The 18,665-nt window shown below is 44.7% G+C and overlaps 1 protein-coding gene across 1 annotated transcript in view; it reads left to right on the top strand.

The window, feature by feature from the left end:
- The first annotated feature begins 616 nt into the window (after nt 1-616).
- The window catches only part of pde4a (phosphodiesterase 4A, cAMP-specific), a 40,403-nt gene continuing 22,354 nt past the window's right edge, over nt 617-18,665 (top strand). The window contains exon 1 of the mRNA XM_070980449.1: nt 617-1,912. Coding sequence (XP_070836550.1) covers nt 1,617-1,912 — 296 coding nt within the window. The 5' untranslated portion in view covers nt 617-1,616. The remainder of the gene's footprint in view (nt 1,913-18,665) is intronic.

An 18,665-nucleotide genomic window follows, 5' to 3' on the forward strand; every position in this document is an offset into this window, starting at 1 on the left:
CTAAAGAGTGAAGTAAACATTGATGCCAGATTGACAGAGGTCAGCACGTTGTCAGGTGCTTTCATCCAAAGTGTTGGCACTACCATGAGCAGTGCCAGTGGAGACCCTGATGGGAAGAAGACCTTTTACCAAACAGTGAGAGTGTTCCCAACGCAGCAGGATAGTTTTTACTTTGTTCCACATCTAAAATACTGGGTGCAGGAGCACTGTGAGGAGGACAGGAGGGTGTTAGTGTCGTCACTCCGGGGGGGCTCATCCAACTTGAACCTGGTCAGTCAAGGCGACAATTTTCAGCCACATATAGGTAAAATAATAAACAGTGGCATTTTACATGTTATGCCTGATCTTATAAGCCTCTTTCCCAGCTGACATCGTTTGAGCAATTTGTTGTGTTTGTTTTGTGTCAAGTAAATGCGCAGTGAACACACGCATGGGGCAAAACATAATGGATGAGCGCATGAAAGGTTCAAAACCCCTCCAGTGCTGACAAATCACTGAGGAGAACAACCACCCCACCAATACACAGATAGACTGGAGACATGCCGTGCCGGGGAGGGGGGGGGGGAGTGAGAGAGAGAGCGAGAGAGAGAGAGAGAGAGGGAGGGAGGGAGGGAGAGAGAGAGAGAGAGAGAGAGAGAGAGAGAGAGAGAGAGAGAGAGAGAGAGAGAGAGAGAGAGAGAGCGTTGTGGTGAAGCCAATGTTTGTCGTCGAACTCCAGCAAATATGAGGATGGGAAGATAATGGCCCACACTGAACAGGATGACTGAACCACCGCTATTATCAATTTGTGTTCTCTTATGATGCATTCTGACAAAAGAAAACCTGAAGAAGAGACTCTGGACAGCAAACAACACAGGATCGCATGCGTTTTTTGGACATGTCCAACCATTCCTCACATCATTCTGATTTATTCAGAAGGGATGGTTTTTGAGTCTAATTTCACGTTTTACTGAAATTACTGGATGAAACATCTCCATGGAGGAATTATTTGAGACTTCTGCGGTGTGCGCGCGCACGGAGACGCCGTAGCTCTACATGAACCGTGATAGATTGAGTACTTTTATGGAAATTGCTTGGAAATTTCAGCTCAGCTGAGAGACATACGGGCAGCAATAATAGCACACCACACACACGTTGAAGCCAGCGCCGGCGATCTGTGTCTCTGCAATAAGTGGCTGATAAAAAGCAATAAATTCTCTAAAATAAATACAGTCATCCGGGAGTGCGCCATGGGCGACGAGGCATCAAACTTCAGGGGAAGCGGCAGAACCGGCGTCTCATCACCGAAACCCAGGACTGGTGATGATCACGGCACAGCGGAGATTCTGGGCTGAATTAAAACTGATCACCACTGAAAACAATGAGATTATTGATTTTTGGACGACTTGTCAGATTACCACTGTGACAGTTTTTGATGTTATTCAGAAAACAAGATTCAGATCTGGGCTGTGCTGGACTTGGTCACTTTGATTTGTTCGCTCAGACATCAAGTGGGAGAGAGAGACATGAAACGTTTTGTTTTGTGCTTGAAATAAACGAATACAGCCATATCATTTAATCAATAAGTTCAAAGGGGATCTTTAATTTTCATTTATTTTTATTTTATTTTTTGCACTATGATGGAACCACCACCATGCTCGAAGAAGAGCCTGTCCCTGTCGCTGCCGGTTCCCCGGGAAGGACAGGCGACTCTGAAGCCTCCGCAGCATCTTTGGAGGCAACCCCGGACCCCGATCAAAATCAAACACCGGGGGTACTCCGACACCGACCGGCATCACCACCGGCACATGGAGCGCTCCGACGCCGTGGATACGAGCGACCGACCGGGGCTGAAAAAGTCTCGGATGTCTTGGCCATCCTCCTTCCACGGGACCACAAACACATCCATTGGAAATTGTGTCGGGAATAAACGGTAGGCGAGAGAGGGGTGTGCATTCCAAACATCCCAATAATAGCCCATGACAGCCCACAAGGCATATGCGTAAACGGGAGGGGAGGAGGGGGTGCATTTTAATGAGTGCGTAATAACGCAGTGTGCCTGAAGGGTTAACTGATATGAAGCGTTTTCTATCGGGAGGCGGGACGCGTGGGTTTTCGGTGCTGATGCGTTATGCGTCTTTGGATAGACTGTCAGATGGGTATGAAGCGCAAACCAGCCCGCCCACTCGCAACGCAGGAGCAGCATCTGTAAATACCAGTAACGTTTTTAAGAGCGTCCACATGTTCCACGCACTGTAGTTGATGAGGCACAGTCGTTTTAATGGCACCAAAGGTCTAGTGGGTGCGTTCGAGCGTGCAGCACTGAGATATTGCCATCGTGCGCACTCCAGTCCAGGCCTTTATCAGCTTGTTTGCAGAGGCGAGGTTTGGGGCCCAGTGGGCGGAGGACCAAAATTTGTTTACTAGGATGCACCCTGCTTAAGTGCTTATTAGCAAGGCAGTAAGTCTGACTCAAGGGGTACAATTCTGACCTCTGACCCTGCAATGATGTGTTGGGTTGAAAAGACATTCTCCCTGTATGGTATGAATACCATGTGACAAAGTTCGGAACCTGGACCTGTGTCATACGGTTTCAGACAGCATCTAATTGGCACACCACAGCGGATCTCTGATCAGATGTGACAGTTAAAATTTCACTCCATTAGGAAGAGGACATTGACTGACACCAGAGACAAACACAGCAGAAATGCACGATACTTAAACTCAACCGGCTGACAGCTCTCCCAGCAGTTAAATCAAATTACATGATGCATGTTAATCAAGCAGATTAGATTAAAGGCATTTCATTAAGTGAGTCATGGAATGATACAATTTTGTTACTTTGTTTTTACACAACAATTGCTCCATTTATCCCCTTAGGATGGCACTGTGAATGCAGCACCAGGTTGTTTTGTAGTTACACATTGTAGAATGTGGATCCTGTTCAGCGTGGATGGCTTAGATTGGCTCATTTAGTTCTTTTTCAAATGTTTGTAACAGGGGTTATCCCTGTTTCTGGTCAAGGCTGGAAATGCTTGTTTTCCAGGTCGCTCCCTCTTCCACCCTGTCCTTTGTGTGACCTGAAATCCCCAGATGTTCCTGCAAGTGAAAGAGTTTACATGCTGGACTGTTTCTGGCTCCCTTATTATCCCCCTCACCTCCACTCAGTCACTGATGCAGCCCAAATGTGCTCCTTCCACCAGAGTAACACATTAAACATGGTGATTATTAGACTAATAGCACCTCCTGGAGCATGTGGTGGGTCTCCAGGGGACTGCTGGGGTCCTGTATTTTTTTCTTTTTACTCCTGTTATTATTTGTTTTCTTTCTTTCATTTTTTTTAATGCCACAGACGGCCTCCGCGGCAGGCCCCTGGGAGAGGGGCCAACTCCAGCTGACTGGAGGAAGGGCTGATTTGTATTTTAGTCCTCAGGACACGCTCTGAGGCAATCCAATCTTTAGTGCATTGGGACTGACTCTGCCTGCCCTTCTCCTTCTGTAGGCGGCAAACCATGAGAGGGCAGCGAGAGAGAGAGAGAAAGAAAGAGAGAGAGAGAGAGAGAGAGAGAGAGAGAGAGAGAGAGAGAGAGAGAGAGAGAGAGAGAGAGAGAGAGAGAGAGAGATAATTTGATTCCGACAAGCTCAGTTCTGAGAGCACACCAAACTGGCTCCAACTGTGTGTGTGTGTGTGTGTGTGTGTGTGTGTGTGTGTGTGTGTGTGTGTGTGTGTGTGTGTGTGTGTGTGTGTGTGTGTGTGTGTGTGTGTGTGTGTATGTGTGCCTTAGCAAATCCGTGAGGTGATGTGTGCGGTCTGTGGGTGTTTGTACTACACACTGGTCAGGAAGGAGGGTGCATGGAGGAATGGAGGCTGGTAGATAAATGTTGTGTGCCATGAGTAGTGGTGAAATGTGGCATGCTGTGTGCGTGTGCGTGTGTGCGTGCGTGTGTGTGTATGTGTAGGTATTTATGAGTGGGTTGCGCACAGGTTAGTGTCTGACCTGTAGCCCGTATAGATTGCAATAGGCCTTGTTTTATCTGTTTTCATATCAGTGGGAGGCCAGAGGGATTTCCGATGTGTTGATATTATTTTCATTCTTTTCACATATTAGAGTGACTGTATATTCTCCCTCCTTACTTATTGTCCGAGTAAAGGATGCTTCGAGCTGGATGCCTCATCTACTTGCCGGATGTATCAGGCTTTATGAACATCCATGTGGATCCAGCAGCCCTGTCTTTTTAGCTCAAGGCTAACTTGCGTTGAGTAGAGTGTATGGAAGGCAGCTCCATGCACATCTGCTCTCACTACTGCTCTGAATGCCCTTATTTACATGCACTAAATGTCAGAGAGTATCATTTCACTGTACGCTGAGAGGTTGAAAAAGACAGACAAGAACCAAGATTAGCCAGTCTGACGCTGATCTTGAATCTTCCTGGGTCCAAACTACTAAAAAAGCATTGGTCACCAACACTTTTGAGCAGAAATTGAGGTTGAATACACTTTCGCTGAGATTTTTTCATGTATAAATAAGAATTAAGACACATTTTCAAGTGCAAACTTAGTACAAATATGTTTTTGCCATTACAATGACAAATATTGTACATTCATTGGATAAAAAAATCCAGTCACATGAAGTGACTTTGTTGTTGGAGAGCAGAAACAGTAAAAGGTTGTTGATTGGTCGGGCACTGATCGACCCAGCAGATGACCTTAGTGTCTCAGGGAAGCAGACCGTTCAATCACCCAAGAGCCACTCATCCTGAGGTTCAAAAGATCAATCAGCCCGAGCGCTGCTGGTGATGTTTTGGAAAGAGCTCACAGAAAAAAAGATTGGACCGTGTTACTGTAACTGACACCCTTGCTTTTGAAAATGCAGCATTCCCAACAGCCACCAGTCTAGGGATGGATAGCACACAAGAGGGATTCTGGGTGAATAATTGTTTGAAGAATCATTGTCTGCGACTGTTTTCACTTGTCTATTTCCGTCTCTGTCTTCTATCCTACAAAATGGCAGTCTTAGTGGCAATCAGCTTCCCCCCCAAGAGTGTCAGTCTGCCTCCTCTTCCCACCCCCGGCTTCTTTTGTCAGTCCTTTTGTCAGAAGATGCTAATATAAGCGTATCAGTCATCAGGTCCCATGCCCAATACGCTCTGGGAAGTTCCAACACGAAAATGAATGACTGACACTGAACGAGTAACAGCTCTTCCCGCAATTCTGTTGCTATGGTTACTTGTTTTGTGCATTTGTAGAATAGATTTCATTTACCCAAAAAAGGCAAAGCCTACAGGGCCTTGATGGGCATGACTGTATAATTTGTCAGTATGTAGCAGATCCCACTGGATGTGCATCATGACTCGTATGGTTATAAGGTGAAAAAGTGAACGTTAATACACCTCTGGTGAAGAACTGCAGTCTGATGATAGTTTGATCGCAGCACAGATTCAGGTTCCTGTTCAGTCCTCTGCAACAATTTCAGACCAAAGCCTCCCTCCCTCACCTACCACTTCATGCATTCTTTACACCTTTTTTCCCTGAGCTGGGATCCAGGGCTGATTTGTAAGCTGGAGCTGCTTTTTTTCCTGCCTGACTGGCTGGCTGCCATAATAATTTAGTTCATAATGAGGTACAGCTCCAGTTAATTACCATAACAGCCATATTTTGTTGTTGATCATGCATTTCTGCGCTCTAATATCAAAAAAGTCTCATGCAGAGAGTATTCAGGAGTTATCCCTGCAAATGTGTTTTAATAGCATTAAGTAATAGACCTCTTATCTCACTTGTGTGTTGGAACCATCTGTTTAAGCTACAGATTGCACTCCTCTGTGGAGACATTGTGCTTTCTCACTAGTCTCGGCGCTAATTAGTATCTTGAGGCAGTTCATGTACTGGAATGGCGCTCCTTATTGGTTGGCTGAGGCGGATCCCAGAGACCTCAGGTGAAATCCCTAAGAGATCTTTTAGCAATGACACCAAACAGGGTGTTTGCTTGAAAGGAATGCATGCGGCTCTCATCCAAGGTTCCCGTTTGTTTGTTGTCTGCCCATTACTTTGTCTCAGTGGGGGACTCAATGGGCTCTCACAGGCTCCTCAGATACTCAGGCCACTGGTAACCACATTTAGCACAGTCGGTTTGCTTCGTGAATCGACCGCAAACCTTGGCGTCTTTGCATTTTAATTAACTTCACACTGAATCCTCTTAAAGTGGTGATACACGAGTCATTTGTTTTTTGCTTTCTCTTTTTTGTTTTTGACAAGTGTGGATGGGCAAGCATCCCAGTGAGAGGAACCAAACTGAGCCACGGCATCAAAAATCCAAGTTGCACAACAAGTCCACCTGTTACTCACAAATATGTCCCAGTTTGCTGCAACTAGAGTGCTTACATTTAGTCTTTAACTGTGCCAAGTCCTTATTTCCTTTTCATCTTCATACCCATTAAATCACCTTCATGGCTCATTCTGCCACAGTCTATTATGCAACAGTCTCCTCTGCCTCTCTCGAGATGTCCAGTGTGATTGTGATAAGCCTCATGCTGGCCATTTATTATCTCTTGATCGAATGATATTGTTTGAATCAGTCTTTCATCCACAAAAATTACAGCCTTTGATTGCAGCTTTTCTCTCTTTTTGATCCTCTGTCCTCTCAGTGCTTCGTTTCACCCCAGTGTAAATGGGGAGTATTGATTCCATCTCTATTTCTGTTCTCTGCTTTGTCTCCTATGTGTGGCCCATCTTGTTGCTCCCCTGCAGTTTCTCAAATTCTCTCTGATAGTCTCTTCTTGCTTACAGCGACATTAAGCACACCGTTTCTCCATCTCCATCATAAATCTATAATTTCATCCCACTCTCCCTCACTTGTCCACTGAGATCATGCAGTCTTTCCCCCCTCAAAGCCATATCTGAATCTCAAACCTTCAAAACCCCCGTGGTAGAATGGACTGCCCACCACTGACAGTGTGCAGTGCCTCCTCTCTTCCTATATTCTTCTCCTGAAAGGTATTTTATACTGATGTAAATTTTCTTATTTCATGCTCGAGCTGTTGCTTGAAAAATCACAGACTTCAAGGGCAGAGCAGACACAAACACCTTCATCATATGGCTGGCAGTAAGCTGCCATTAAAGAGGGAGTTCAAACACACCTGTGCATCAAAGAGGAGTCTATCTGAAGGAAAAACAGTTAAAGATCCCCTCCACACATACATTAAGGCATACATAAAAGCTGTTTGTGTGTCTGACATGGTTTATGCAGAAAAAACAATTTAAATTCCTTAAAATGCACCTACTTATTCTTTCTCATTAAAAATTCCAGAATATATAAATTGGCAAATCTTTTTCATTTTACAGGTTTAAGTGCTGGACACCTTTTCGGTGCACATGTACAGGAGGTTTCAGATTTCACATCGCACTTGTGTGCTGAATATTGGACCAGGATTGGCTTAGAAACTATTTGTGATGGGACAAATCAGGCTTGTATGCCCACCTCTTCAAATCTGATTTTCAATTAGCACAGAGAAAATTCACACTTTCAGCAATGAATGTGAAAACAGCCTTCTAGTGTCAAAATCAGCACATACATTATTCTGCGCGGTGAAGCTCAAACCGTAAGAACAATGAGGAAAAACACTGGACTTTAATAACGATGCTGTGAAATGAAAATGCACCCTGAAAATGATCCTGTGTGAAATCCGAATGAACTTTTCCTTGGATTTATTTTTCTTTTGACATAAAAAATAAAGCTTTTTGCAGTAGTAATAGTAATCTATTCCGGCATTCTTAGGCGCTAAGAGGAACTAAAAGGAAAAACCTTTTTAGTGTACTCAAGTTATCCACTTCACACCAAGAAAAAGGTTTTCAGTGCTGAGACTAGAGAGAATTTAAATGTCAAAATGTGTGGTGTGTTCAATTTCACAATAAGTGGTGCTCTTTCACCTCTCAGCAAACAGCTCTGCTTGAGAAAAAACTCTAATATGATGCTCGTTCTGCGGGAGGTTTCCTTACAAGGTAGACGTGTGAACAAGGATATTGTGCTCATGTCGCGTCCCACTGGGTGAGACAGACCACCATAGTTCAGAAACAGCTGGCAGTCTGTGATGCCGTGGCACAGAGTGACCCCACTGAGAGGATGACCCCGCTGAAATGCGCTTTAGGCTGCTGTCTTAGCGCACATCCGTCTGGATGACTGAGACTGACAAACCCTCTGTCAGCTGTGTGTCAGCGCACACACACACACACACACACACCCACACACACTCCCACGCATGCACACAATGAAGCAGAAAGAACACATAGCATACACCTGTCAAACAGAGCACCGTGTCAGCGACAGTGTATTTCAAATCAAGAGCTCACAACAAATGGGAGCTGTTCGGGATGAAGGCGTGCACCTGGGGACCACGCTTGCACGGACGGACCAAAGATGAAGACGGCGTGCTCATTCAACTGCCTGCTGCAGTCTGTTAACAGCTGAGGTTTCACTTACAGACCTCCTGCCCCAGGACAGCGTCCTTGCCCAAAATTACCAGCAGAATGTCAGTGTCACTGGATGATTATGAAGGAGTGTCAATCCTGTTCAGAGAGGAGGGACAGATGGCTTTAATAGTGGCTTACCATGTCTCAGACTTCCTTACTGTACAATATGGCCCAGTCAGACTAGAGTCAACCAAAGCTTGCTCACACCTTCGCTTTAATTCTGTCCGCAGTATAAATCATACTCGTACACCCTGCCTATATCATTTTACGATAAGATAGCGTTGGCAGACAGAGTACGCCTAAGACAGGAATATGCAGAAACGGTTTTGTTTTGCCCATTCTTGGTCTGACTCAGCTCCACTGTTGTTGTGTGAGCATGATTGGAAAAATGCTGCAAACAACAGCAAATAATATTCAGTTGCTATCAAAACAATAACGTCACAAGGGCTTTCTAAATGTGCCAGTAAATATTTAATAGTGTGCTAATTTGGAGAGCTGAAAACCAAATCAGCCAGCAAATATTCAGCGTCACCAGGGCTGCTGTTGGATGAAAATCAAACCTTGAGCAGAGGTGCGGGAAGTTTTCTGAGCCTTTACTTAAGTGAAAGTCATTTAAGGTAAAATCTTAACTTGTGAAATAACTAGCTGTCAAAAACTGCAGTGGAGTAAAAACTAAAATATTGTTCTCTGAAATGTAGTGAAGCAGACGCATAAAGGAGCATAAAAAGGAGGGGTAAAGTACAACTACTTCAAAATTGTATTTGAGTACAATACAGTAACTGAAATTCTTCAGCTTTCCAAAATATGTGATACTGCGAAGTCTAAAAGTTCCACATGTCACTAACATGCAACAATGACACATGCAGTGCATACGTGTGTGCACACTGCAGTGTATTTTTACTGTACTATGTTGTGTTATTGATATGTTGATGCCAGATGGTGCATCTGCTGAGGAATGCATTATGCGTGTTGCTTCCTGTCTAAGTGAGGGCAAAATCATTTTTTATTGCCACTGAAACAGAATGATTCAGAAACCTATGAAAATAAAACAGATGCAATAGGTTTGTGTGAGGAATATATCTGTAATAACACTGCAATCTGTGCAGTTGCAACAAGGTTTGTGGGAACACTTGAGAATTTTACATAATGCATGAAGCAGCTTATGATTTATAGCTGACTGAAAGTGTGATATATAGGCTGTTGCACACCTCAGTTTCCTCTGTTAGAAAAAGAGCCACTGGTCCAGCCCCTGACCTCTGCAAGATCAATGCGTGAGCATAACCTGTCTTGTCAGAGCAGTGAGCCCATTTCTTGTAGGTCATGTTCATGTTCACACATTAACACTCAACATTCGGGCTGTTGGAGGGCAAAGGGGGGGGGGGGGGAAGCATGGCCCAAGGGTTCGGGGTGGTATTTTCATTTGATGCTCTACTTTTCAGTCTGAGATGTGGATGTTTTTGAAGTTTGCATTTTATCTTTTGGGTCAGGTCCACAGCAGGAGGTTTTAAGTAGCGTCTTCCATTATGCACTTTGCCTGAACAAAATTTCTAATGATGCTGACGCAGACTGGGAGGTGTATTGTACGCCCAACAAAGGCAAAGTAATTAACACCAGTGAGGCTGTAGTCCAAGTTCTCTCTCCCTCACCTTTGTAGTGTGTGTATTAAGGGCTTATTTGGTGATTACTTCTGTGGGTTGGGAGTTTTGTTGGGAGAGGTTTCCTTAAAGAAGATCAGATTTGAGTTTTCTCTCACTCCACGCAGCTTTTCTCCTGAGCTTCTCATTTTTGTTGTTGGCATTTTTCACGAACTTGAAAGGTTGCTGTTGCAGTCCACAGTGCTGACAGTGCCAAGCAAAAGTTTCAAGGTGTCCCTGAGCAAGACTACCTAATCTTCATGCATGTTTGCATCAGCATACTCTTCAAGCACATATTGGAAAGTGGCTAAAATCAGCTGCATCCATCCAAGAATTTTCCTCAGTTTGAGTACCGGAAAATACAAGTGAAACATCCTGGTTTGATCATAGCAGAAGAGGAAGAAGCAGGATGCTCCACTGCACACAGACGCTACCTGCTTTAATGGAAGAAAAAGCCCGAGCTCGTTCCTTTGCATCAAACAGGTGGGACGAGAGAAGCCGACACCGGGGAGAAGGTGTGAAGATAAGGAGTGCTGAGAGGCACAGAAGGTAAATGTGGCAAACAAGGAAGCACACATGTGTCTGGAGAATAGAGAATGAGTGCGGTTGTCTTCACAGATCACTGGCAATTGTATATTTTGTCACATCAAATTTGACGCAAGACCTGTCTGCGATTGGTCATGTCCCTTGCCACTCACGGCCGCAGTTGCACAAGCCGGTGATGTGTACATGAAGGCCAGCCTCCTCCCTCTCCGGGTGCTATAAATAGGGGGAGAGAAGCCTCGGGCTCTCAGTGTAATGAGATTAAACCAAACCAGCCTCAGCTCCCAGTGTTTTATTGAGCTTGATTTCAGTTTCCATTCTGTATTTCAATATGTATAAGGAAGATATTGAGTGTGGCTGCTTCTGCGTGCAAGACCGATAGGAACATTATGTGTACATAATGTGAAAGACTTGTGAGTGTGTGTAATGTCCTCATTTTGCTCCCTGCAGGGCATGGCACATCTCCTGAAGATGTGTTCATCATGATGGTAAAGTCACCATAATGTTGTGCCTGCCGTCACAAAGCTACGACCGCTGGCTCGAAACTGTCATGAATTCCCGACTTTGCTTCCTGACTTTCCCAACAGTTTCCATATTAAGCGTGTGAGGCTCGTCTGTTTCTGCCAGTGGAAAAGTGATAGTTAACCGCAGTGCACAAGGTCTGTGCAGCGCTATTGCTGAATCTGGATCTGTGAAAGGCAGACAGAGAGCCGTACTGGCACAGCTATTGTGGCTAAACGTCTGAGTGTGAGCATGTGCTTGCGTGAATGCTTTTGTGAGACGGAAAGTGTCTGGGGACATGCAGAGTGGGAGACATTCATTCTGTTTGGACATACTGCTGATTCTCACAGCCCATATTCTCAGACTCTGACATTTCAGAATGGTCTGTTAAACTCTGACTGCCTTTTCTGCCACGCCGCCCAGGCATCATTACCCAGTCACAGCTTCTTCCTCCATCATCAGTTAGGGAGCACTTGGCTCCCCGGGTTCACTCCACTCTCTGCTGATAAACATATCTGTTATTCATGTCCTGCTTCTGTTGCCATTAGTAGGGAACATAACATTAACAGTATTTGCACCTCTAAGACTCATCATAAGAACACATTCAGTAGCGGCCAATGAAAGAGAGAGACAAATGGAGAAGGGAGAGAACACAGTAATGTCTATAACTAAAAGCAAAATGCATCCAACTTTTACAGTTTTGTTGACACATTTCATAGCTTTTATTCAGTGTAGTTAATACGGAGACCTCTCCAGATGACTTTGATCAGATTTATGTAACAGAGTGTATAGGTAAGGTGAGTGGGCAGGAGTTTTGGTCAGCTTTGGCCACCACGGTGTGACAAAATAAAGTCAGACAGATGCTGAAAAGTTCAAGCTGTTGGCGTGACGTGATGCAAGGAAAAGAAGTGGAGACAGGAAGGGCGCATCTGAATCAGGGAGTCTACAGTGCTTATGCTTCAAGAGAAGGGAGCGTATGAAGGATGGGAGGGCAGTGAATGGCATAAGAATAAAGATGACAGACAGATTGACTCATCAGACGAGCATGACACACTCACTGCCCCGCTGCAAGGCATCGGCCACGAGGCAGTTTCAGGACAAATGAACGCACGCTGATAATCCTGCCTTTTCAGCAATAATGATATCTAACTGCTCTCTAGGATAATCACACTGATTTTTTTATTGTTCTCTTACTAACACGACTCTCCTGGTTAACGCCTATTATAAGGGCACTATAATAGGAGCACAGCTTTGCCATAATTGTCCTTTATGGTATTTAATTCATAGTGTATTTTATCTCCAGGAATGTCATAACGTACATAAACATAAAATACACAGCTTTTAATTTAGAAAAAAGAAGATATTATTCATCCTTTTAGGGTATAATCCTTAATTATAAAAAATCATGGCATGTCTTATAGAAAGTGTTATCAAAAACAGGGTGATTTGAAGCAGCTGTAATTGCTATTTTAGAATAACAATGGATGAAAGGACTCTGTGTGATGTGAACGGGGTTGTCTGACAGGGAATTATCACCCGACTCGACAGTTTCACTTCGCTCTGAGGAGCTTTATATCATCTTTCAGCTCATCATTTTGGGTTTCCGGCCTGGAACTTTACTGTTAAGGTTCTCCCAGGACCAAATAGTACACAAACTATCTTAGTGAGTAGCTGAGCGTGAGCATTCCCTCAGTTAACCACTATTTTAACCACGAGTCTTTTATGTGCTGAAACCTCACCAAACTATAACCGTGGAGTTGTATGGTCAGAACGTTTTCATGGCTGCTGGCATTCGGCTTTTGGGTTGTCCGTCCCACTATCTGTCCCATTCTCATGAATGCAGTATCTCAGGAACACCGTGAGACGAATGTTCACTTGAACTTGAGGATGAACTGATTCCATTTTGGTGGTCAAAGGTCAAAGGTCAGCTTCACTGTGACCTCACAGTATTCTGCAAAAACACTTTTCTGGCCATTATTCAGCACCGGAGATTGTGACCATATTTCACATTTGGTCAGACACTGAACTGGTGACAGTAATCTTGGGTGTCCACCTTGAAACTCTTCTGATTGTATAGATTTTCTCTGCTGCCGCATTGAAGATGTGTGTGAATCATCCACATTTTACAGTTTGTAGCTTCTGTGCAGCAACATGATCAGATGCCCGAAACACATCAACTGGCTTGTTTTGACATGAAAGGGCAGCAGTTCTACCCCGAGCCCCCTCCAGATGCCTCCAGAGCTCCTTAACCTATCTCTCAGGGCGAGTCCAGCCAGAGTACAGCCGAGATCTCATTCTTTGGGTCACAACCTGAAGCTCATGAACATAAGTGAGGGCTTTCTGAAAGGTAAAATTGGTTTTGCCTCATATTGCTGCTTGTTATCCTAATCATATTCATCAACTGGTGCTTACTTATGACTGCACTAGTTTTAAAATCAGCTGCTTGCTGTAGACCACGGCCATGTGACTGAAGGACAATACAGCAAAACAAAGAAGAGGGGAGCAATTTACTGGTGCACTCACTTTTGTTCAGCAACGTCACAAATGCATTACAGGACAATTCAGAGCATCAAGCTAAATGGACCATTTCACTGTGTGTTCAAATCAACCTTGTGTGCTTTCTCACTCAGCTGCACCCTGCCCAGCATTTGTTTTTGCACCACATTATATCAGTAATTAGCCATCATTCTCAGGTAATATGCAGCCAACCATCTTTGTGCTGACCAGTGTGTATGACGAATTGGACGCCAAGACTGCTCATTAGTCTGAATGTCACTTCTAGATTGGATTAAATATGATAGATAGATAGATAGATAGATAGATAGATAGATAGATAGATAGATAGATAGATAGATAGATAGATAGATAGATAGATAGATAGATAGATAGATAGATAGATAGATAGATAGATAGATAGATAGATAGATAGATAGATGGGCAGTCTGAGTGAAAAGACAGATGGAGGAAAAGATTGTGAGATGGTAAGGAGGAACAGAGCCACAGTGACACAAAGGTAGCTCTGGATGACTCACACACTCTCCTCTCTCTCTTTCTCTCTCTCTCTCTCTCTCTCTCTCTCTCTCTCTCTCTCTCTCTTCATCTCGCTCTAGTCTGGATTAAAATAAAAGAGGCCCAGCAGCCCCAGCCTGCAGAGAGGGAGTTAGGCGCTCCATCTCAGAGATAGGGTGATGCGCTAAAAATACCACTTCTTGTGTGGGCTTGGGTTTGGGGAGGGAGGCGGGGGGGGGGGGCACAGCATGGGGAGGTTTATGGATTTGGTGGTATAGTAGAGACGCCAGTGCTATCGCTATTTTCCACAGTCCAGCTCGTATTGCTCTCAGCCTATTTCTTTTCTCATCATCAGGGTCCCACCATGTGCACTAATTGGGTTTTGTAAGTGCACTCTTCCAATCTTTAAGAATGCTGGTCAGTGCGATTAAAATTTAGTTCATTAGGCAGAGTTCAGCTGGATACCTCTTTTATCTTCTTGACCCCCGCTGCTTGTTTCCATCACACCCCCTCTGCCAGCGTCTCCTCACTGAGAAACTCCATTAAACATCAAAAGCGAATCAATATCGTTCTATTGTTCTCGCCGCTGCGGAACAGTTACTCTCCGTGTCGAGGAGTTGGTCTCTCAACTCCTAATTTATCTGGATGCGAGTGGCGGAAAACTCAACAGAGCACCAATTGAACACGTCCCTCCATCTGTCATTTCACAGGATGGTTCTCTGTGTCAGCTGATCCATCTGTTTAGCCCAGCTTCAGTCTCCACAACAGCAGAGGGGAGGAGAAATGCCGTGGAGCTCCCGCTACAAGGTGCTTTTTGAGAGGAACAATGCTCATTAAATAAACAGTTCTCTCCCTGATATCTGGGAATTCGAATGGTGGTTATAAAAAGAGCTGGGTGCTGCGAATCTCAACCCTTAAATACTTTACAAATACTTTAGTGTGAAGTACCTTTCACACTAAACAGCCTCTGGGGTTGCAGGGGGGATTTAAAATAAAAGGGTAGGGAGCTCCATGAATGAAGACTGGAGAGAGGAAGAAGAAGCAGGAGCAAGATGAATTTCTGCTGGTGCTGGTTATGCGCAATCTCAATTGTGATTATTCATTGTGTATGTAGAGTTAGAAAGGGGAGAGAGTCAGATAGACGCTGTGATAGGCAGAAAGACTGGTGGATAGAAGACACAAAGGCAACAAAATAGAAAATAATACAAGCTGTGCTGACCTTGTTGCCCCCTGTTTCTCGCATATGCTGCAAAAGTGCAGCAGACAACAGCAAAATATTGTGCAGAGATACAGTGCAGTCAGGAAGAGGCTTTTCAGTCCTTTGGCTGTATTACAAGACAGTGACTGTAAGGTTTGACTGGTGACGTTAAGGATCTCTGGGGATGTTTTGGGCAAACATCTGTAGCTCTTTTCATACAAAAGACACTTCAGAAGAAAGATGATCTGAAACGCACGAGGCAATTGATGAATTTTTATGTCCGAATAGTGAAATAATTTTGAATGGCCAGGTCAATCATCTGACCTCAGCCCATCTGAGCATGTGTTTGACTTCCTGAAGACCAGATTGAAGGCAAAAAGGCCACAAAACAAGCAAGATGTTAAGATGGCTGCAGTACAGGCCTGGCATACCACAACGAAGAAGCTATGACTGTAAGAGATTTGCATCCAAATGTTGATTATGATGCCTATTTACTCTGACTTGTTTATTACTATAATTACTTTCTGTCTAAAATTTGGGGACTATGTATCATGAAAAAAGCAGCACTTTCTGCTCTGTTCGTCTGACGATGACGTAAACACCCAGACATTAAAGCTGAGTCTTTTAACCTCACATTCAGTGTTTGAAATCAAATCCAATGTGCTGGATTACAGAACCACCACAACCAAAAAAAAGTGTGAATGTCTTACAAGACTTTCTCACCCCACTGTACTGTTACATTTAAATTGTAATGCGCAGTAGCTGTGTGCTGTGCAGCGGGCCGTGTCACAAAGCTACATCTAAACAAAGCTGAGTTGAAAGTCAAGCAACTCGTGAGGCAGACATGGCGGTGACAGGATGAGTCGCTCTCCACCTGCGGAGAGACTCCTGTGAGTTTTCGGGAGTTCTGAGATCTGCTGATGGTGATGTGGAAGGATAGGTGCCTCTGGTGGATTTCGAAGAATAGTGTAAGACAGTCCACAAAGCAGCAGTGCCCAAATTCCTCAGGTGAAAGGAAACTCTGTGCTAAGAGCTTTGTGTGCCTAATGTGAACCACTCAATCCATGTGGAATTTATTTTGTACAGTGCATTAATAGATTAAGAGGGCTGGCGGTGGCTGTCCTTTCACAATGTGGAGGCCCGGTTGCTGCGCGGAATAAAGGCTGATTATCCTGTCTAGTGTAGCCCATAAAATAAATCCCTTTCGTGTGGTATTTGCCAGGTGTGTGATTGCGGCCAATCCCTCCGGGGTCTTCCTGAAAGGCTTGTGTTCTGCACTTTCAGAGGCTGAGGCCGGCTCTCTGTGTTCAGGCTGCCCGGGTTGGGTTGGTGATCCTGTGGGCAGGATAATCTGCTGTAATCCCCAGCTCTGTGATCTGACCACAGCGCAGCGGAGCGCTGGAAGGGTGGGAGAGGCTACCCGTGGAGCAGACAGTTGATGGCCAAACGGGAGGGGCAGTGGATGGGGCAGGGGTGAGGGAGGTCAGGGTCAATGCACTGTAAAAACATTCATTTCTACTTAAAAAATAGAAAATACCAGACATTTAAATTGTGTGTTAAATGTGCAAGAAGAGAAGTGCTTGTTCTGTCTGGCCCTTGGTTGTTTTAATGTAAAAATTAAAGATAAACAGAAGCTATCTGTTCAGTCATTTCGACAAGAGTTTCAAGTCAGACTTGCTTTCCAGCTGCATCATTTTGTTCAGTATTGATGGATGTATGCTTGTAATAGTCCCTGCACCATAATGAGCACAGAATGTCTTATATTGTGCACAGCCACTTTCAGTCCAGTATTAATGGTGAGATGTGGATCTCACTGCAGCTCTGGTGACTTGTAAACTGAGAGTGTGGGGGTAGGGGCTGAAGAGGATTTGAATTTTCATTGGGGTTAGCATTGTTTTCATTTTTATCTGAGAAAATATCGGTGACTCATCTGGCATGCATGCATGAAACGGCTCATAACAAGCCTCTATCGTGCAAGTGTAGTCAAACTGGATGAAGGAGGGGTTTCTGGAGTGCTTTATAAGATCATGTTTCTTAGCAAACATAATTTGATGAGTTAAATGTGGCAGGCAGGATTCAAGAAGCCATGAAGCCTGAATTCATGCCTTTAAGGTCTGAAATGGTTCTGATTGTGGTCTTAAGAAGTTTCAGCAAATTACATTAAATTAGATGAAAGCTAAAAGTTCAGCTGATCAGATTCAACAGTGTGACTGCTGACCACGCTGTCATTGTCACACCGACAGTCTTCTCATAGCCTTTTCCATCTGTTTATTCTTGCTCTAGTATCCTGTCTTGTATTTTCTCCTCCTACATGTATGTCATTGCATTATTCCCATCCTGGCTCTGTGAAGCTCCAGTGGCCAGATGCTCTCTCTTTGCCCATGTGGCGTGGCGCCAACGCTTTCCCTTCAGAGCTTCTGCTTCTTGTGCATCGCACTGTAAATGTCGACATTAAAATGGAAGCAGGATTGAGCGTGCCCTGTCTTTCTTTCCTTCTCTCTTGTGATTGCCTGAGAGGCACAAAGGGCAAGTTGAGGCAAGCGGAGAAGGCAAGCCCACTCTGGACATGTCATTTGAGATGTGTCAGTTATGGGCATGTTGCCCTAAAAGCATGCCCCAGCCTGAGAGTGCTTGATAATAAAAACCCTTAATGTGCTCCATAGATCCACGGATGAATCAACCGCAGCAATAGAGTACAGCTGTGATTATATGGTCAGCCTATAAAAGTAGCACCCTTTCCCAATTTGCAAGTCCCCGCTTCTCTTCCCTTCAACTCCCCTCACTGCCACCCCCGCACTGGTAGCAATCAGCCAGGTGCTAAATGCCTGGGTGAGGCACAGCTCATGGGTGGGTGGGGGGTGTAGTGGTGGTGGTGGTGGGGGGTTGAAATTGCACGTGGAAATAAGCATCTGTGCTTGCTTGGCAGAGGAGGAAGCGGGGGCAGGAAATAACTGTCATTCTCCACTGAGGCTGAGAGTACGGACTGTGTGTGTGTGTGTGTGTGTGTGTGTGTGTGTGTGTGTGTGTGTGTGTGTGTGTGTGTGTGTGTGTGTCGTGGGGAGAGAGAGGGTGATGGACTCAGGCAGGTTAATCATTAACTTAGTGAACTGAAGAGAATGAAGAAAAGTGGGTAGGGGGAGAGATTGACTGGGAGTGTTTTTTCTTTTATTTTTTTGAAGTAGCTTAAATGAACAAGGGTTGGATCATCCCCTCAGAGAGGCCTGATTAACGGCAGCACACAGAGCAGCTGAGGGACAGGAGAGCTGACACCAACCAGACTGTTGGGAAAATGCTGATATGGCAGCAGCTATCCCCAGCTGGAGGCTTCCTCGTGATG

The sequence above is a fragment of the Chaetodon trifascialis genome, chromosome 15 (assembly GCF_039877785.1).
Source record: "Chaetodon trifascialis isolate fChaTrf1 chromosome 15, fChaTrf1.hap1, whole genome shotgun sequence".
Taxonomy (NCBI): domain Eukaryota; kingdom Metazoa; phylum Chordata; class Actinopteri; order Chaetodontiformes; family Chaetodontidae; genus Chaetodon; species Chaetodon trifascialis.